The sequence below is a fragment of the Pyrus communis genome, chromosome 2 (genome assembly GCF_963583255.1).
Source record: "Pyrus communis chromosome 2, drPyrComm1.1, whole genome shotgun sequence".
NCBI lineage: Eukaryota > Viridiplantae > Streptophyta > Magnoliopsida > Rosales > Rosaceae > Pyrus > Pyrus communis.
This window is the reverse complement of record NC_084804.1, coordinates 29,579,077-29,600,709: the sequence shown is the minus strand read 5'-3', so window position 1 is coordinate 29,600,709 and position 21,633 is coordinate 29,579,077. Positions and strand designations below refer to the sequence as shown.

General features: G+C 37.0%; 2 protein-coding genes and 1 pseudogene across 2 annotated transcripts; all 3 read right to left on the bottom strand.

Moving 5' to 3' along the window:
* Window positions 1-329: 329 nt before the first annotated feature.
* On the bottom strand, window positions 330-5,239 carry LOC137725697 (uncharacterized). Its single transcript, XM_068464466.1, has 12 exons — window positions 4,820-5,239; window positions 4,609-4,718; window positions 4,390-4,459; window positions 3,987-4,131; window positions 3,730-3,867; window positions 3,181-3,320; window positions 2,599-2,646; window positions 1,441-1,551; window positions 1,170-1,351; window positions 975-1,096; window positions 811-887; window positions 330-725 (listed from the first exon to the last, which is right to left on the bottom strand). The coding sequence occupies exons 1-12, from the start codon at window positions 5,057-5,059 to the stop codon at window positions 615-617; spliced, it is 1,494 nt and encodes a 497-aa protein (XP_068320567.1). The 5' UTR covers window positions 5,060-5,239; the 3' UTR covers window positions 330-614.
* Window positions 5,240-10,501: 5,262 nt separating this feature from the next.
* LOC137725024 (purple acid phosphatase 2-like) lies at window positions 10,502-12,392 on the bottom strand (annotated as a pseudogene).
* A 1,302-nt stretch (window positions 12,393-13,694) lies between these two features.
* Window positions 13,695-17,227, bottom strand: LOC137725201 (purple acid phosphatase-like). The gene is made up of 8 exons (XM_068463803.1): window positions 16,811-17,227; window positions 16,396-16,593; window positions 16,128-16,239; window positions 15,567-15,796; window positions 15,220-15,358; window positions 14,556-14,776; window positions 14,119-14,240; window positions 13,695-14,013 (listed from the first exon to the last, which is right to left on the bottom strand). The coding sequence occupies exons 1-8, from the start codon at window positions 17,003-17,005 to the stop codon at window positions 13,818-13,820; spliced, it is 1,413 nt and encodes a 470-aa protein (XP_068319904.1). The 5' UTR covers window positions 17,006-17,227; the 3' UTR covers window positions 13,695-13,817.
* Window positions 17,228-21,633: the final 4,406 nt, after the last annotated feature.

Below are 21,633 nucleotides of genomic sequence, written 5' to 3'. Positions count from 1 at the left end.
ACCGCATATACTTCACAAATTTTGGATCACTGTCACAAATTAAGGGACTTCATCTTAGGACTAATGGATACTGTGGAGGCCAAAACTTGGATCAAAAAAGCATTTAAGGATCGGCCTCCGTGAGGACTCAAGTCCAGAAAGGGCTATTGCAAGAACCACACTGGACATTCATAAGCTTATCATAAGAAAAATTATTTTCAGACATCGATATTTATATGTCTCATAATTCTCCTTTCATTTATTCAATCTAGAGCCTAAACCCTAAATAAGAGTTTGCTTGATGAGAAGAGCGTGCAGAAATCACTTTCCTATCAGAACTTTAGATCTTGTTTATAAGACGAAAACTAAGCTTTATTCTCTCAACTACAAACGTACATGTCATTTGCATAGGTCTCTTGATTCAAAACAATTTGGTGGCTTCATATTAGATTGGCAAAAAGGATACAAACACTTGTACAAGTAATGCCACTCTATCCCTTATCTGATTGATACAGTTAATGATACATTAACGAGACTTCATAACGTTTAAACCATTTTTGAGGGAAAATGGAAGAATTATAAAGTCCGGAATCGCTCGTGTGAGGTTGAAACTTGAATCTCTGTATATGTTTGTTTTAGCCTGTCCTTGATCTCTTCCATACAATAACCGTTCCGTATAAATCAGATGATGCTAACAAGTTCTCTCCATGGTTCCAAGCAACACCAATGACCGGAAATCGATGACCCTGCAGTCAGATATATTTTGGTCTTTAGGGTCCAATTTCATACCATAGGAAAGAGTATAAGTCTTGTGTAAAAATAAAGAGGAACCTGTAGCTTGTTTACACAAGTATGCTTTGGCCGAGTTAAATCGTAGAAGTAGACATTTGAATCCTCACTTCCGGAAACTAGGCATTGTAACAGTATGACTGTCAGCAAACACTTGAGAAAAGTAGTAATGAAGTATGTGGTAACATTGATATTGGCATGCAAACCTATATATTCTCCTTTTTCAAGGGAAAGCAGAGGACAGAAGGAAGCCCGGATGCTGTATATTCGTGGATTTAGTTTCAGTGAGCAACGAAGAGTCAAATAACCCTGTATGTCCAGAGCAACACTACAACATACCAACCTCACTATCAGTGGTTTAAATATACAACAAAAGTACAAGGCAGGTTCAGTGGCCAAACCTGAAGAAAGATAAACTTCCATCTTGAGTACACGTAAGCAAGACAGGGCCTCGAGCCAACAATGAAAAACTTCGGTACTGCACAGTTGTGACTGGAGATTTTCGCCTTGTGCTACTTCGATGACGATGAGAACGAGACAACATTCCCGTGTGAGAATTCATACTTACAGAATATATACACCCCTGTAAAAAATTATCCAACGAAGTATTTGAGTAAAAGGATATGCAGCTCATTGGAAGAGAACTGTAAATGAATATACGCAATTACACACCGTCGCATCACCACAGAAAATGAGCTGTCCAGTGTGAGCATAATCCATGGAGGTAACCTCACTGTCAAAGAATATTTTATGAATGATCCTCCCAGTGCTGAAATTGAAAACCTGAAATATAGATGTAGATGTTCCACCAATCAAATACAATCAATTAAATTGATGATATCTTTGCAACCCTATAACATTATTGGAATACAAAGATTGGCTCCCTCAAGTTTTGGAAATAGATAAACACAAATCAAAGTTGCAATAAAAACTTTTTGTGTGGGGATGTCTAATGAGATGTTCCATTACGATTTTAATGCAATGCATATGATAAATGGCGCAGCGTTCATCTTATCAAGAGCAGTAAGATCTTTAGTTATAAAGTATGAATCCATATTCATATTAATTTGAGATCCAAGGTATTTTTTAAGCTAAAAGAAATACAATTTATATATATGGCTGCAGGACCATTGAACCAGAAGACCACATGCTGTTACAAGGCACAAATTTTAATGTATATCATAATCATCCTAGCTCAGACGAACCCACACACTGTCTTCCAATCTAAATAAATAGCAAAGAAAATTCCACAAGTTCTATCCTAATTCCCAAAATCTGACTTGCTCCAGAAGCACTTCCACACCAACCCCCTTATATTTCAAATATCCTCTCATTTTTCTCCAACCAAATAACCCAAAAAAGAGCTACACCATAACATATAAGAATACCATACAACACGTGACACTTGCTGTATGGCTGTCCCCAATACTTTATCCTTCACAAAGTAGGGAAGAGTAATCTCTTGGAGTAATCCATCTCACCACAACCTCTGAGAATAAACTGTCACAAATTTCAAGCAACGGGACAAATTAGGAACACATGGTCGGCACCTTCCCCAGCAACCATTTCTTACACAAGATACACCAGTAAGAAAATAGGCACGCAGTTGGGCCTTCTTTTCTGATTACTTACGTTCAGATGAACTGATGATTAACAGAACATGTATCATGTGATGGTGCCAAAATTCAGTCTAAATGAATAGATAATATATGACAATATGACTCAAAAACCTGTACCTCATGCACTTTACATCAATGAACGAGTTATAGAATGTGTATCAGGATTTCAACAGTGAATAAACATAATGAACATCAGGTAGGCAGTCATTACCGTAACTTCTTTGTCTGCATTGCCAACTGAAAGAAAGTTGTTATTTACCTGCATAGAGAAGATAACAGAAAAGAAAAACAAAACAAAAAACCCTTAAACGGCATTATATTATCATGTATAAAAAAAGGGTAAATAATTTTCACTATGCACTTCATCCACAGATTTTTTTTTAATGGGGAATAATGTTTTATTAAGAGCTCAAAATGCAGTAAAAGACTCATTTAATGATGTCTTTTCCTCTGACTATCTGAGGATGACCATTAGACAGTTTTAGTCATCCACATATAGCTAAAGGGAAAGGCAATGTTAAATTAATCTATGAAGGTTTAAAAGGGAACGTTATTGCAAATGAGGGGTCATTCAAGGCTAGTGAAAATAATCTTCTTTGAGAATCTGCTAGAAGCGCAACCAAAAAGCCTGACAGGTATCCTATGCTGAAACTAGTACTTGTTTGAATCAATGACTTGCACTGATGAGAAAAAAACCACTTTAAACATGCAATTATAGTAAGATAACCAATTTAAGAAAAAGATGTCAGCAATTTCGAGGGGCCGAACTTTCTTAATCTCTATGCACACTTACAGGGTGGAAACGAATACATAGTTGTGGAGACACTCCATATATTACTCGAATGCAAAGGCCTTTTGAAATCTCCCACACTCGTACAGTTTTATCCATTGATGAGGATGAAATGTATTGATTGTTTGATGAAAAATCGAAGTCTGAAAAATGAACCAGAATTTCAGAAACATGATGATTCCCGACAGAAAAGTGCTTCATAGAAAGAGAAGCTAAAGAGATTTGCATCTGGTATACATTACGGACTTGATGTTCACATCTGTTGCATATCATGTTTCTTTTACATTTTTAATCATTAGAACCACTAAGAATATAACCTACTAATTTTCTACCGGAAGCTGATTGACTAAACAAAAAAGGAATTTTGGTGGTACCAAAGTGTTTACTTGAAGCAAATTGCAACCTAGCACTTCTGTTTTCTAAATGTCATGGAATAATAAAATTGAAATCTTTGACCGTGAGAGTTTACTTATTATTTAGGCAACGTGGCTAATAATATATCATTGCAAAAACAAAAGAAAAGACAACAGTAACAATACCAGTCAATCGAACCTGTAACATCTTTGGAGTGACCATGCAGATGCTTGAGGATTGAAGGTGGATCAGAAACAGTGCATACTGTCAAGGTTCCATCTGATGCTCCGTAGGCAAGCAGATCAGAACTCATGTGTCCAAACTTCAAAACCGTGACTGTACATAAAAACCAATTAGGTTTCAACTTTCAACCTTTTTAAAAGTCACATTCACTCTCAGCTTAATAACACATTAAGAGGGTCCATCTAGTCTAGTTCTCGAAGGAAACAAGTTACCAGAGGCTTTGCACTGATCAAAGATGCACTGCATTCCTACGAACGAGTATGCAGGTTCTGCCCGCTGAGGACGTGGGCGGTCACTATCACTTATACTGGAGCCAAAACTTCTGCGAGGTGAAGGTTGACTACCACTCTGGACGTCCTAAAATAAAATGAATAATATAAAAGTATGAGCCCATAACAAAAACAAAAAGGAAACGGAAAAATCCAGGAAAGAACGTACAAATGACAAATTTTCGCAATGTGTTCAAGGGTCATTGGCTTTACAGCTTAAAAGTTAAAAAATTACATGTCCACATTCAATTAACGGAACCGTTACAATGTGCAACAAATGCATACTACATAGGATTAACAAAAACCCATAACGAAATGGAAATTGGACTTGAAATGCATTGCATACCCTGCCAGGACTCCAGCTTTCGACATCATACAAAAGGGACCGCGGACTTGGAGGTGGAATCCATCGCTCACTGATGCAAGAAGCAGTAAATTACCCTGATGTCAGCATACATTACGAATTTAAGAAAACAAACTAAACACTCACTAAGCAGAAAATTACTTTCAATTTCATCACATTTCGAGAGATTAGCAAAAGCTTTGATATGAATTGATCGCCGACCTGTTTCCGGGAGTGGTCTGGAGGCTCGGAGTCTGCGTACTCTCCCAATTCCTTGGCCGACAGATGTAATTTCGAAACGCGACGTACCCTTTTCCATTGCATCTCCAATCCTTCAACAATCAGAAGCAATAACAGTGTGATTGAATGAATGAAATGAACAATTGAATTATGCAAATTGTTGAGTAGAGAAGATGGAGGAGGAGGAGAATACCAGGCGGCGATGAAATGGGGACTGGGGCTTGCGAGACAGGAGAAGGCGACGGATGCCGATGTAGTCAGGATCGGAGTCGACGGGAGCAGGTTGAAGCAAGCAGATCAGCAGTTCTGGATCTCCATTCTTTTCTTTCTCTGGTGGAACACCACCATCAGCATGATTATTCTTCTTCTCATCCTCTGCTGGAGCACCATCACCCCCACCGCTGCCGTCGCCGTCGCCGCTTTTTTCCGCCATCTGGGTTTAGTGTTTGGATTCAAAACTTAGGTAACTGAGGAAGGAGGGACCGTTGACTTTTGAGAGATTTTTAGCTTACCGCGTTTATGCTGCTGGATCACAAAACAAAAGAAACAGAGACCAAATTAAGTTCTTGTTTATTCGTTAATCACAGTTAACATTTAATTCGTAGAGTTTTAAAATTAAATTCTATTTTATCGTGTTAAAAAACTTGGAAAAGGATCATTTTCGGATTCTCGGATTTAGTGGATTTTCCAAAAACTTGGGAGATTTACGATGAACTTGTTATGAATGGACATAAAATTCGTGGAACCGTGAAACCAAATCTAATTGTGATAAAATAAGCTGTAATAAAAAATAAAAAATAAATATAAAAAAAAAAGAGTCAACATAAGCTCAAGAATCGGATCGTACTGTTCGTACCGGTTCCGGTTCTAGTTTACATGTTGACAGAACCGTTTAAAATCGAACCGAACCGTGAATATAAATAATTAATTGGGTTTTGAAAATTTCATGAATTAGAACTACTGTATCATGTTTCTTAATAAAAGCGCTTCAGTGTTTCGTTTCTAGATTGTTAAATTAACAACCAAAATGGGTTTGGTAACCTAAGTTTGTTAGTAATGTGTTTTTGTTTTGTGAATTGTTGATATGAATAATATCCATTAACTTTGTAAAGTTTTGGTGCCATTGAATTTTTAATTTTCTTTTATTGTTGTTCATCATTCTTTATGATTGGTCATGCATATTCATCGTTGTATGATCCAATTACTAATGTTTACTATAAAAATCCTTTACCTTTTTTATGTTGCAAGATTCAAATGATTTATTATTCGGAACCATGAACTGGCATGAATTGAATAATAGTCATTGTGAACCGAACCATACAATTTTAAAAATAAATTTAGACGGAATCGCACCAAACCAAACGATTGATATTTCCCGATTCCGGTTCCGATTCCAATTTTTTAGGATAAAACCGGGACGAACTGAATCGTGCCCAACCCTAGAACTTATAAGTCATTCTCAATTTTTATCATAAACTTTCATTTTAATCAAATACTTACAGAACTTTTATTAATAGCCAACTGCCTCTCCACCAAATTTTCTAGTTTTTCATCAAATATTCCGTCTATACTTCTACCATGGAAAGCACTTGAGACACTAAGATGAGTTGCTATTATACAGAAGTCGATATATTAAATTTGTTTGATCGAGAATTGAATTCGCGGTAGTGAGTTTTAATATTAATTTGAATGAAATTTGGATGTATGCTTAGTAATCTAATATTGGGAAAGTAATTGATTATTTATAAAATTTAGGGTAACTGGAGGAAATAAAAGTTCACATTACAAATTGAAAAGGCGGTATGAACAAGTTCAGACACAAACCATCTTAAATATCACCTGCTGTTATTATGGGAGAAGGTGTTTTAACTTGAGGAGAGAAACTTATATACGATCAGTTGTATACTTGTATATGCCATTTAGTCACATGAAGAGTGATAAGTTCAAGAGGATATAATTTCAGTTGCACTACAAAATTTGTCCAAATTGAGACCTGAAATCACAATTCTAAATTGCAAATTATATTTCAAACGGTTAAGATTAAAGAGCGATTGTTTGTGTAAAAAGATAAATACTTTTTATTTGTAATAACAAACAAAATATAACATCAAAAGTTTGCTTTACATTTTTTAACCACCGACCTCAAGCACACAAATGAATGCCATTCGACTCATATATCAACAAAGTAATAACATGGTCCGGTTGGAGTTTATGTGAATATTTACCTAATATCTGACGGTCGGATCAGATTAAAATTGGATTATGTTGAAATGGGTTCAAGAAAGTAAAGATGAAAGAGCAGGAAGCTAACAACTAATATACAAAGAGAGATTATATTCACACATCCTAAATTACTTCTCTCACACCTTTTTAATCTTTTTAATATTTTTTACACACCACTAACACTTGATAGAAAAATATTAAAAAAATTAAAAGGTATGGAAAAAGTAATTTGGGATGTGTGAATATAATCTCCCAATATAAAATTAAAAGTATTTTGCTTAGTACAACGGTTTAGTGATATTGCTCTTAACTTGTAAGTGACAAGTCTTAGGTTCCAATATCGTGGATGGCGAACTTGATCCCAATTTTCCCCCTCCTCTTAATGTAAATATACTTTTGTACAAATTTTTTTTTTAGAATATCCCCCTAATCCAAAAAATTGCTCCCTACTCGATTTCCCATTTTTAAGGTGATATGTGTAAGAGAGTAATTATATTATTCAGCTATATTCCTTTTTTGGTTTTGGGAAAGGAAAACCTAGCCGATGAACACACTAGATAAATATAGGAATTAATATTGATCTCAACAAAACCACCTTAAATTCCCTTGGCTACGTGCTTTGTGTTGGACGTCTTCGAGTGCATTTGTTTTTTGTATAGTAGTATACGTTTTAACTGATTTTAGTCATCAAGATGGATTTAACTTCAGTGAAGCCGATCAAAACCAAAAGCGAAGAAAAATCGGAAGAAGCAACTTCAACAACACCCACGGCTAAAGAGGCTAGATTAATGCGACCAGAGAATGTGCGATGCCCGCCAGCCCCAAAAAAGTCCCGACCTTCAAAAGCAGCTGAAAAGAGAACAAAGTAGTCAAGATTAATGCAGAGATTAGGAGTCTTGTTTTGTTTTGCATTTTAAATAATTACTAGTTATCCTTCGATGGATGGATGCTACTTTTATCTTTTTTCTAATCGTTGGCTGAGAGGAGCTTACAATAATGAATCAAGATTTATGTAATCGGTTTCATACATCCCACATACATATACATATACATATATATATATATATATATATATATATATATATATATATGTACATATGCATATGTATGAACAATCATCGAAGACTAATCCTTTCACCGATCTTCCTCCCAATCGCGACATGGAACAAATCCAGGCCCCTCACAGTCCTCTTACTACGGTAGTGCTCCAATTAGGACATTGTGGTCTCCGCGCATCGATTTTCCCCGATTTGGTGATGGTGAGGATTTGTTATCCTGGATCTATAAGGCTAAACAATTTTTTGTCTATTATGGCATTCCCGATTCTCAGCGAGTGGTTACAGCTTCCTTCCACCTCGAGGGGGAGATCCTTCAGTGGTATAGCTGGATGGATTGTTCCAATACTACTCCATGTTGGGAGGATTTTACTTGCACCCTCCAGATCCCATGATCACCACATTCCATTGCTGCCTGGTTCAAAACCTCCTAATATACGACCCTATCACTATAGGCCTCTTCAAAAGAATAAGATTGACAAAATTGTCCAGGAATTATTGGATGCAGGCATTATATGAAATAGTCATAGTCCCTTTTCCTTTCCGGTACTTCTTGTCCACAAGAAAAAGGGTACTTAGCGTTTGTGTATTGACTATTGGGAGCTCAATGCTCTCACTGTCAAGGACAAATACCTAATTCCGCTGATTAATGATCTCTTAGATGAACTTTGTGGTGCCACGTATTTTTCCAAGTTAGATCTTCGATCCGGTTATCATCAAATCTTGATGAAACCTAAAGATGTTGAAAAAAACAGCATTCAAGACTCATGCTGGCCATTATGAGTTCTTGGTAATGCTTTTTGGGCTTACTAACGCCTCTGCCACATTCCAACAACTTATGAATGACATTTTCTGACCTTTCTTAAGGAAGTGTGTGCTCATATTTTTTGATGATTTCCTTATCTACAGCCACTCTTGGGAGGATCATATGTCTCATTTGTTGGCAGTTTCCAAATCTTATAGCAACAAAGCTTGTTCCTTAAGACATCGAAGTGCTCGTTTGGTCAAACTTATGTTGACTACTTAGGCCATATCATATCTCGTGAAGGAGTAGCTGTTGATCCTTCCAAATTACAAGCCATCCGAGATTGGCCGATTCCTAAGATTATTAAAGAATTTCAGGGTTTCTTAGGTCTCAGGGATATTACTGGAAGTTTGTATCTGGATATGGTAAGATTTATCAGCCATTATATAAACTGACCAAGAAGGACAATTTTCATTGGACTCCTGAAGTTATGGAAACTTTCAATCAGCTCAAGGATATTATGTCATCCCCACCAGTTTTAGCCTTACCTGACTTGTCCAAACCCTTCGAACTCGAGTGTGATGCCTCAAGTAACGGCATTGGAGCTGTGTTACAACAAGGGGACAACCTATTGCCTTTACCAGTCAAGCTCTTGATTCAAGAAATCAATCTCTCTCCACCTATGAACGGGAGCTTATCGCCATAGTTTATGCCGTGAAGAAATGGCATACATACTTACAAGGCCAACACTTCACTATTAAGACTTATCAATGCAGTCTCAAATACTTCTTGAGTCAGAAGGCCAATACCCATTTTCAACAATTAGGTCTCTAAGCTCCTGGGATATGATTATGAGATCCAGTATCGTAGTGGCAGTGACAATCATGTAGCTGATGCTCTCTTTCTGGTCAACGACTCTCCTATGCTTCCTGAAAACACTTTGATTTCTGATATCACACTAGCTTTAGTGGAATGTGCAGCACTCTCATATCCTCACTATGCTTGGTTGGATGAACTTCGAAGATATAATGAGCATGATTCATGGCTTCAGAGTAAAGCTAACGAGTATTTCCAAGCACAGGAGCCTAATACCACCACCACTACATCTTTTAAATATTCTTTCCAGAATGGGTTCTTACGGTACAAGTCACGGATCTTGTTAAGCCCTGCCTCCAATTGGCGAACCAAGCTTGTTGAAGCTTATCATTCCATACCTGCAGCGGGTTATCAAGGTGTGATTAAAACCTACCACAAGCTTAAGGAGGACTTTTATTGGCATGGTATGAAAAATGATGTCAAACTTTTTGTCTCTGAGTGTCACATTTGCCAACAACATAAGTATGAAATAGTGGCACCTCCTAGAAAATTGCTGCCTCTCCCAATTCCTGAAAGAATTTGGGCTGATATAAGCATGGACTTCATTGTCGGGCTTCCTAACTGCAAGGGCAAGACTGTTATCATGGTGATGGTTGATCGGCTGTCTAAATATAGCCATTTTGTTCCTATGGCACTTCCGTATACAGCGGCTGGTGTAGCTCACCTCTTCCTTGAGCATATTTTCAAACTTCATGGCATGCCCAACTCTATTGTAAGTGACAACAATCCCATCTTCATCAGCGCTTTCTGGAAGGAATTGTTCAAATTGCAAAATGCCAAGCTGTTTATGAGTTCGGGCTACCATCCTCAAACTGATGGTCAAATTGAGGTTATGAACCAATGTTTGGAAACCTATCTGCGATGTTTTTTTGGGGGCTAACCAAAGAAATGGGTGCAATGGTTGCCTTGGACTGAATGGCGTTTCAATACCTCGTATCACACTTCTTCCAAGTTCACACCCTTCGAATTAGTATATGGCTATTCTCCACCTCATATCACACCATATGAACTTGGTTCTACAAAGTTCGCTTCTGTGGAGCAATGCTTGGTTGAATGAGACAAGGTTTTGGAGATTCTTAAAAAGAACGTTGCACTAGCTCAAGCAAGGATGAAGTCACAAGCTGATCAAAAGCAACTTGAATGAAGTTTTGAAGTTGGCGATATGGTTTATCTGAAACTTATTCCTTATCAACTCCAATCCTTGGCTACACATAGTTATCACAAACTGTTACCTAGGTTCTATGGTCCCTATAAGGTTCTCAACCGAGTAGGTGATGTGGCTTACAAACTGGAACTTCTTGCAACTTCTACATTTCGGAATTTATACAAAATAACAATAAGAGAACGTTTATTTGCTTCTCTGTTATTATTCAGCACTTGTGGAATCATCTACAGGGTGATAGAATCTATTGAAAAACCACATAGAATCGGCTTTTACCGCATATCCATCTTGATTACGGTGCCAACTATAGTAGGCATGCGTTCGATTCTTGATGTCGAAAGTAGCATGACCAAAACTGGCCTCTCTATAAGCTGAGTAATCTGGCTGTGGTTCTGTCATACTGCAACACGAAAAGAAAAAGTTCACAGATTAAGCATGCAGTGTTAACAAATAGAAGGACGATTGTCATCCAACACCAATATATAAAGCATACTGATATACATACATTGTCGCTAAGCCTTCAAGATTTCCTTCATCACCAATCGTAATGTACACTGGTGCATATTGATCTTTCACAGGTTTGCAAATGCCATTTACGATGTTGTATGCAACATTGGATACACGTTCCTGTGTTGTACAGAAATCACTTATCAAGTACTGACTTATTGAATCATTACTGTGTACGGAGGTTAGAAGAAGGTTGTATTAGAGACACAAATTTCTGCAGTATACTTGTCATCAAATGGATTTCCTATATATTATCGAAAGATTAAAATGTTTGATAAAGCTGATGTTTCATTGAATTTAAAACTTCGTTGTACAAACTAAAAATAGAGAGTAGAGACAAATGTTTTAGATATAATGTCCAGCTCTATGCAGATATCACCACGTCAAGTAATTGAGAAACTAAACTCGTTAATACAGACATGTATATCAAGAACTTACAGATCGTTCATACGCATGGACATGACCAGCAAATACCACGTCGACTTTGTACGTCACAAACCACGGCTCATACATCACTCTCATGGTTTCTCCTTCCATATAGTGATAGTTGTAGCTGTTATACCATGGAGAATGCATTAAAACAATCAACCATGGTGTTTCACTCCTATTAACCTTCGGTAGTTCCTCCTCGAGCCATCTGTACTGAGGGGTGTATTTACCTTAAAATAAGAGAATGATGTGTTAAATGAAATTGTTCTAGAACTCAATTTAACAAACTTCGTACAGATGGCCTCACTAGCTCTCTGGAGATCATCCACTTAGTGTAACGGATGGTTTTGGAAGCATAATTCTATCGTTTAAAATACAGTGAGTCACTACAATTTATCACTAGGTTATATTTGCAAATTTGAACAACAGCACTGATATTCAAAACGATTTACGTGGTGTCCTTTTTAGAGATGAATTAAACTTGATTTACAGGACATAAAACATGGTGCAAAAGAGGAGTCATATGAATTCATCCATTTATCTCATTACAACAATTATAAAAACTATACAGCTAACATTTCAAGCTTTTCATTTTTCTGCTACATACGTGCAGTGTCTTTTAAATATATTAAGAGAAAAACCTATGTGTGTGTTATGTATGCCCATTCTTACCATATGCCTAATAAGAAGACAAGACTATGATGTATGCCGAAGCTCTCTTGATCGAATACCAAAAGGGGGAAGAAGAAGAAGGAGAAGGAGGAGGAAGAAGAAGAAGAAGAGGAAAAAAAGGAGGAGGAAGAAAATAAAATAAAATTTGAAAACCATCAACCCCCTGCAGAAGAAGGAGAAGGAGAAGGAGGAAGGAGAAGAAGGAGGAAGAAGAAGAAGAGGACGAAAAAAAAAAAAAATTAATCCAACCCAACCCAGTTCGCCCCCCCCCCCCCCCCCAACCCCCTGCAACCCAGAAAGAAGAAGAAGGAGGAGGAAGAAGAAGAGGAAGAAAAAGAAGAAGAAAGAAAAAAAAAAAAAAAACTCAACCCAACCCAGTTCGTGTACCCCCTGCAACTCAGAAAGAAAAGAAGGAGAAGAAAAAGGAAAAAGAAAAAACAAATCCAAAGTGAACCATTTCGTCTCCCCCCCCCCCCCCAACCCAACCCCCTACCAACCCCAAATCCAGAACCATTTCGTCCCCCCCCCCCCCCCCCCTAACCCAACCCCCTACCAACCCCAAATCCACCACTCTCCACATCCTCTTCCGCACCCATCCTCCACCTTCTTTGCGCACCCATATTCCTACCGACGGGATCTGGGATTTTTTTTTTTTGTTTTTCTGGGTTGCAGGAGGGAGAAGAGGGGGTGGGGAGGGGGAAACTGAGTGTGGGTGCGGGGAAGACAAATTGGAATTTTTTTATTTTTATTTTTATTTTTATTTTTTACTTTTTATTATTATTTTAATATTTAAAAAATATTAAATATTTTTTTTAGTTTTTAATAATATTTTAATGATTTTTTTAATAGAAAGCGGGCCTCGAATCAAGTTACGTCAACATTTAACTAAAAAGTAAACGGCCAAGTAACGGAAGGTATAACATTGGACCAAATTCTAAAGATGAGGTATGTCATTGTTAATTTTAAAAGATAAAGTATGATAGTGTCATGACACCAATAGTTGAAGTAGTTTTTTCTAGTTTACCCAATATAATAATACGTTTTTGTAAGGGAAAAAGCTTTACTAGTGGAGTTTGAAATATTTAGGTTCGTTTAACAATCATGTCATTTTTAGTTTTTAGTTTTCATGTTTGAGATATGAGAAAACTATGAGGAAAAAGAGGAATGAATAAGGGGATGAATTAAACTAAGAGAACGATTGAAAACAGAATCTAAAATAGTTTTTGGTTTTTAGTTGTCAAATTACTTTCTTTCATTTAAGGTTGTAAATCACACTAGCTTTTTGTCTTGCGGTTCTGATGGGTTTAGAACCTTTTTCTCCTTCTAATAATGTAGCAAAATTTATATGCTGTTATTATTCAAAAGCCTATCAAAATGACACAGAATTATGAGATTCAAATTTCAACTTTAAGCATGTATTCAAAACATAAGGTTGAAGAAAGTATTGAATCTTCTATTTGACAATACATTTGGGAATTTATTCAAAAGAACAATAAGAGAACGTTTATTTGCTTCTCTGTTATTATTCAGCACTTGTGGAATCATCTACAGGGTGATAGAATCTATTGAAAAACCACATCGAATCAGCTTTTACCGCATATCCATCTTGATTACGGTGCCAACTATAGTAGGCATGGGTTCGATTCTTGATGTCGAAAGTAGCATGACCAAAACTGGCCTCTCTATAAGCTGAATAATCGGGCTGTGGTTCTGTCATACTGCAACACAAAAAGAAAAAGTTCACAGATTAAGCATGCAGTGTTAACAAATAGAAAGACGATTGTCATGCAACACCAATATATCAAATGTACTGATATACTTACTTTGTCGCTAAGCCTTCAAGATTTCCTCCATCACCAATCGTAATGTACACTGGTGCATATTGATCTTTCACAGGTTTGCAAATGCCATTTACGATGTTGTATGCAACATTGGATACACGTTCCTGTGTTGTACAGAAATCACTTATCAAGTACTGACATATTGAATCATTACTGTGAACGGAGGTTAGTAGAAGGTTGTATTAGAGACAGAAATTTCTGCAGTATACTCGTCGTATGGATTTCCTATATTTTATCGAAAGATTGAAATGTTTGATAAAGCTGATGTTTCATTGAATTTAAAACTTCGTTGTACAAGCAAAAAATAGAGAGTAGAGACAAATGTTTTAGGTATAATGTCCACCTCTATGCAGATATCACCACGTCAAGTAATTGAGAAACCAAACTCGTTAATACAGACATGTATATCAAGAACTTACAGATCGTTCATACGCATGGACATGACCAGCAAATACCACGTCGACTTTGTACGTCACAAACCATGGCTCATACATCACTCTCATGGTTTCTCCTTCCATGTAGTGATAGTTGTAGCTGTTATACCATGGAGAATGCATTAAAACAATCAACCATGGTGTTTCCCTCCTATTAACCTTCGGTAGTTCCTCCTCAAGCCATTTGTACTGAGGGGTGTATTTACCTTAAAATAAGAGAATGATGTGTTAAATGAAATTGTTCAAGAACTCAATTTAACAAACTTCGTACAGATGGCCTCACTCGCTCTCTGGAGATCAACCACTTAGTGTAACGGATGGTTTTGGAAGCATAATTCTATCGTTTGAAATACAGTGAGTCACTACAATTTATCACTAGGTTATATTTGCAAATTTGAGCAACCGTACTGATATTCAAAACGATTTACGTGGTGTCCTTTTTAGAGATGAATTAACTTTGATTTACGGGACATATAACATGGTGCAAAAGAGGAGTCATATGAATTCATCTATTTATCTCATTACGACAATTATAAAAACTATACAGCTCACTTTTCAAGCTTTCCATTTTTCTGCTACATATGTGCAGTGTCTTTTAAATATATTAAGAGAAAAACCTATGTGTGTGTGTGTGTATGCCCATTCTTACCATATGCCGAATAAGAAGACAAGACTATGATGTATGCCGAAGCTCTCTTGATCGAATACCAAAAGGGGGAAGTACTCCCAGATGCTTTATAGGGAACATGATACCGGTGACTGTAAGGCTTAAAAGGTTTGGTTTCACCCTGCAACAAAAGCGCCAATCATCTTTAGAAAATTACTTCACGCGATGACTATTTTTGGGACTTGTATAATTTATAAACAACACGAGCAGCAAAGGATCAATACACTAAATAACAAACTTGTAACAATAGATGATCTTATCTAAGCGCGAGAAATGACAAATAATAAAATCAATTTCCAGAGAAACCTAATGAGTTATGAGAGGCTTACGATTTCTGGGGCAAAATCGATTTCATGGTTTCCTGCAGTCCATATCCAAGGTTGATAAGCAACACTTCTCTCGACGAATCTTCCCCAAGTATCCCACCTGACATTGTCATGATTTGTGTAGTTATCTGCATAAGAGAGGTCCCCAACAAACAATACTGCTTGTCCTTTCTGTGGGTTTAACTCGTAGTGAGTAAGTGTCTTATTTGAATCATAGCTCTGTCCCAGATCCCCTGCAAATGATATTAGATATAAGCACATAGACCAGAGCCCAGCAATTTACATCGCGAAACACTGACAGTTGAGCCTCGTCATTATTCAGTTCCCGAGTTAAGGCACTCTCTTTCAATTTACGAAGTTGCACATAAACAGGAGTACAAGTTTTATAAGATAAAGAATTATAATTTGGTTGCCTATCTTTCGAGATGTATGGTGGCTCATTGCAACAACCCCTAGCTAGTTAATATCATACAATTTTCTTTCAATCCCACTTCCAAAATCTGAACCAAACCTAAGTAGCTACGTCACTTTCTGATGCATCCTATTCTGATACGAAACACTCACCTATGAGTCCAAATGTGTAAGAGGCGTCGGGACCAACTTCAGGAGGAGTTATAAACCAGAACTGCCGCTCGGTATGGCCAATTCCAACCACATAGTAGTATTTGGTATTGAACTGCACAAGAATAGATTTCATCAGATCATAATACAAGTTGCAAGTTATACTTATCAATTCAATCGGCAAATTCCGAAACCCAATTATATCTTACATGGAGTCCACATCCTACAAGATTTGAAGTAAAAAGAAACCTCAGGGCATATCAAAACTTACCATTAAATTTCTGACAGTGGTGTGGTGAATGTAACCGGAAGTGTAATTGTAGAATTTATAGGTTGTAATTTTGCCCTCGGCCTTCTTTTTCTTGCTGTTTGCACTCCAGTACAGCACACTACTGGAACCGGGTTCATCCACAGTAACCCATGAAACGATCACTCCCTTTCCCAGTTGGTCTCCTTGTGTAATATGAACCTTAAGTCAAAAGGGCACACGTTTCATACAACTACTTAAAATTTAGTAAGTCCAAGTACATAAACAATGTATAAACTAATGAAAGACACAAATTAAACAAGCAAGGCATAAAGAAATAACTAAATTTAACAAAGCTCTTCCATGGCAGGTATTCTAAATTGAGCTACCATTGACTAAAAGCCTCATAATTCTAGAGAGAGAGAGAGAGAGAGATTACTTGTTGCGGTGCATTATAGCCAGGAGGGACTTTGAAGACATCACTGTCAAGAGGCATGTCCACAGTCTTCTCAACTTTCCTCACAAAACTACTTGTTTTGCCTCCATTGCACACCACTCCAAAGCTCAAGACCAAACCCAGCACTACAACAGTGGCCGCTGCTGCCCTTGAAGAAGCTAAATCCAGCACACCCATCTTGCTCAGATTAGCAGAGGACCCTCAAACCCCACAAACCCACATGTACCCTTTTGAGCATACAACCGACATTTGATCTATGTATATACAATTCAATAATTATATGCTAATATAGAAAAAATTATTATCATAAAATGAGGGGAATATCCATAGGTCTATGCGAATAATATAGATTGGAGGTCAACTGTTGAAAGCTTAAGGCAAGTAGGATTTTGCCTGGATTTCACTTTTAGCAAATGCGTGTTGCTCCGGGAATTTATGGAAAAACAATTTTTGGGGGAAATAAAATGTTGACTTGTGAAATCCGGAGAGAGAAACGAGAGGAGGTAAAAAACAAAGATAAAATACTATGTGCTTGACTTCACACTCACAGACGACTTCTTTGTCATTGTTGACCAAGTACGCAAAATAATCTGGACAAGTAGAGTCGTGTGCACACGACCGTTCATACGACGGAAATAGTAGAAGAGTAATGCGGTTTATATTATGTTTTTATGTCGTATTTCTATATTAATTTAGGTGGTATCTCATCTAGACAGCCACATCATTTGAAAAATTTGCAAAACCCAAAAAAGAAGAAGGGAAAAGACTATTTGTATACCACAATCATCATTTAATTAATTAGTTTTTCTTAATTATTAGTTTATTAAATAATGAACTAAATTTAAAATTTTGATTAATTCAAATAATGTAGCTGTTCATATTAAATGTCACCTAAGATGGTATGAAAATGTAGTACAAAAATATTATATGAATAACATTACTGATTGTAGAATATAGCTATTGGATGTTGACTAAAGGGCCCAGGAATTAAACTGGTAGATTTGAACACTAGGTCATGCATACTATACGTTATTACATCTCATACCAAAGTTGACAATTAAACTTTGCACTTGTGTCATGAATATAGAACAATCATTCTAAGAAAAAACGTCACTAATACACATTGGATGCAATGTTATAGGGTTATTATCCAAAATGGTCCCTAAGATTTGCATGATCAATAGAAATGGTTCATGCGATTGAAAATTAATAGAAATGGTCCCTGAGATTGTCCACCATACATGATTTTGGTCATTTCGTTAAAAACAATTTTGGGCAATTTTCAAAGCTTTGTAACTCAATCGTTTCTTAACCAAATTCGACCCATAATATATCAAAATGAAGATAGGAAAGTGTAGAATAAGATTATACCTATTTGGAAGCCCAATGGTTGCTGGAGATGGCCGGAAAATAGCCTGAAAGGTGACTGGTCAGCAGGAAAACTGGAAAACTCGCTGGAAACTGGGTAAACTTTAAACGTTCATAACTTCTTCAATACTCAAGGAAATCGAGTGATTCAAAAGAAAAAATAATACTTGGTTCTACAAAGTGTAAAGCAATACGCAACGAAATCGAATTAGTGTATGGCTATTCTCCACCTCATATCACACCATATGAACATGGTTCTACAAAGTTGGCTTCTGTGGAGCAATGCTTGGTTGAATGAGACAAGGTTTTGGAGATTCTTAAAAAGAACCTTGCACTAGCTCAAGCAAGGATGAAGTCACAAGCTGATCAAAAGCGACTTGAACGAAGTTTTGAAGTTGGCAATATGGTTTATCTGAAACTTATTCCTTATCAACTCCAATTCTTGGCTACACACAGTTATCACAAACTGTTACCCAGGTTCTAGGGTCCCCATAAGGTTCTCAGCCGAGTAGGTGATGTGGCTTACAAACTTGAACTTCCTGCAACTTTTAAAGTCCACCGTGTTTTCCATGTCAACAATCTCAAAAAGCACTTGGGTCCAAATGTGGTAGCCACTAACTTGTTGCCCCAAGTTACAGAAGATGGTCTTTAACAATTGGTTCTTGCCTCCATTCTCGCTAGGCGCATGTATAAGAAGGGTCATTCTGCAGGAGTCCAGTTGCTTGTTCAGTGGCAGGATCAAGATGCCAATTCTACAATGTGGGAGGACTTTGACGACTTCCAAGCTCGATTCCCTGCTTTCTCTCTTTAACCTTGTGGACAAGGTTTTCTCGAAGGGGGGGAGTAATGTTATGATCTTGCTTCCGGCTTATTAGGAATTACTAGATCACTATGGGAGTAGTAGTTAAATAAATGGGATCAAGTTGTAATAGAGTAAGGACTAGATTGTAATAGTCTTCTTAATTGTGGGTCTTAGGTTTAATTGAGTTGTCTGTTGTGCCAGTTGACACTCACGCAATTGTAATGGCTGGTTGGTGGTTTAAAAGCCTCAGCTAGTGGTCTTGCAAGCATATATGAAAACAAACAAAATTTCCTTTCTTCTTGCTATGAAATTCCTTTACCCAATATCCGCCATTGTCATACAGTCAAGGTTGTAGCTAGGTATTGGATTGGGTCATATTATATACCATGCTGAAACGAAACAAAAAAACATGGTGAAAAACTCCTTGATTGTAATTCTCCAGTTAACTCAAAATCCCACTGGCTCTCTTCCCTACAAACCTCCTCTTCTTCCTCAAGAGTGCAATTGTTCTTGATGTTGGAGGTCTTGGGATCTTTTAAGGTGTCTTCCCCCTAATCATGTCCGCCACTGTCTGACACCTCAGATCAAGCCGGCCCTTCATGTTGAGATAGTTTGCAACCAATATTAGGTCAAAGAGAGTGTTCTGGTTGATCTTCATCATGAACTCATCGATCTCCATCAGCAGCAGCCCCTTCGTCTTCACGTTGCCTCCTATAGTACTTGATGACCTTCGCCAGGATGACGCTCATCATGTTGACAGAGGTATGGCATTGTCAGAGATCAATTCCTTTTTTGTTTCCCATACTAGTTTGGTAAATCTAAGAAATATTGTCATACTTGATATAGGAAACTATTTTTATGGTTGTCTTTTTTTCTCCATGAATATGAATGATCTCGTTCATTTATTTATCTCAACTTTTTTCATATGTAATCTTATATAGTGTGAACATCACACCATCACGTGATGTTATTAATTCATTTATATTTCATCGCTTACATTTGCTTCCATGCCTAAACATTAAGGGTTCTTGTTGCCGCTAGTAATTTAGCATCTTTTCCTATGCCAAGCAAGAGCTATTAGAGTATAGTTTGAAACTGATATGAGTAATTAGAATGTAGTATAATATATAAATTAGTAACATCATGTATTTATGTGGCCTGTAAGTTGTAACATAAAAAAATTTCTCTTTCAACCGATATGTAAATGGTGTAAAAAGGGTTTGAAATATAATAGGGTAAAGTACAAAAAACTACCTCAACTATTGGTGTCACGACACTTTCATACCTCATCTTTTAAAATTGACAATGTCATACCTCATCTTTAGAATTTGGTCCAATGTTATACCTTCTGTTACTTGGCCGTTTACTTTTCAGTTAAATGCTGACGTAGCTTGATTTGGAGTCCACTTTCTATTAAAAAAAAATCAATAAAAAACTATTAAAAACTAAAAAAAATATATTTAATATTTTTTAAATATTAAAATAATAATAAAATGTAAAAAAAAAAAAAAACAAAATTGAAAATAACCCTCAGTTCGTCCCTCCCATCCCCCTCCCCTCTCTTCTCCCCATCTTCATCTTCTCCACCCCAACCTGCAAACCCCAAAAAAAAAAAAAAAAAAAAAAATTTGAAAACCCATCAACCCCCCTACGGAAGAAGGAGAAGGAGAAGGAGAAGGAGGAAGGAGAAGAAGAAGAAGAAGAAGAAGAAAAAAAAAAAAATTTTGAAAACCCATCAACCCCCCCTACGGAAGAAGGAGAAGGAGAAGGAGAAGAAGAAGAAGAAGAAGAAGAAAAGGAAAAAAAGGAGGAGGAAGGAAAAAAAATAAAATTGAAAACCATAAACCCCCATGTGGAAGAAGAAGAAGAAGAGGAAGAAAAGAAAAAAAATTAATCCAACACAACCCAGTTCTGCACCCCCCCCCCCCAACCACCTGCAACCCAGAAAGAAGAAGAAAGGAAAAAAAAAAAAACTCAACCCAACCCAGTTCGTGTACCCTTGCAACCCCAGAAAGAAGAAGAAGGAGAAGAAAAAGAAAAAAAAAAAAAAATCCAAAGTGAACCCATTTTGTCACCCACCCCAACCCCAAGAAGAAGAAGGAGAAGAAAAAGAAAAAAAAAACAAATCCAAAGTGAATCCATTTTGTCACCCACACCCCCCCCCCCCCCAAAACCCCAAATCCACCACTCTCCACATCCTCTTCCGCACCCATCCTTCACCTTCTCTGCGCACCCATCTTCCCATCGACGAGATCTGGGATATTTTTTATTTTTTTATTTTTGGGTTGCAGGAGGGAGAAGAGGGGGTGGGGAGGGGGGAAACTGAGTGTGGGTGCGGGGGAAGACAAATTGGAATTTTTTTTTTTTTTTTTTTTTTGGTGGTTTGCAAGTTGGGGGAAGAAGATGAAGATGGGGAGAAGAGAGAGGAGTGGGGAGGGACAAACTGAGGGTTATTATTATTATTTTTTACTTTTTATTATTATTTTAATATTTTTTAAATATTAAATAAATTTTTTTTTAGTTTTTAATAATATTTTAATAATTTTTTTAGTAAAAAGTGAGTCCCGAATCAAGTCACGTCAACATTTAATTAAAAAGGAAACGGCCAAGTAACGGAATGTATAACATTGTACCA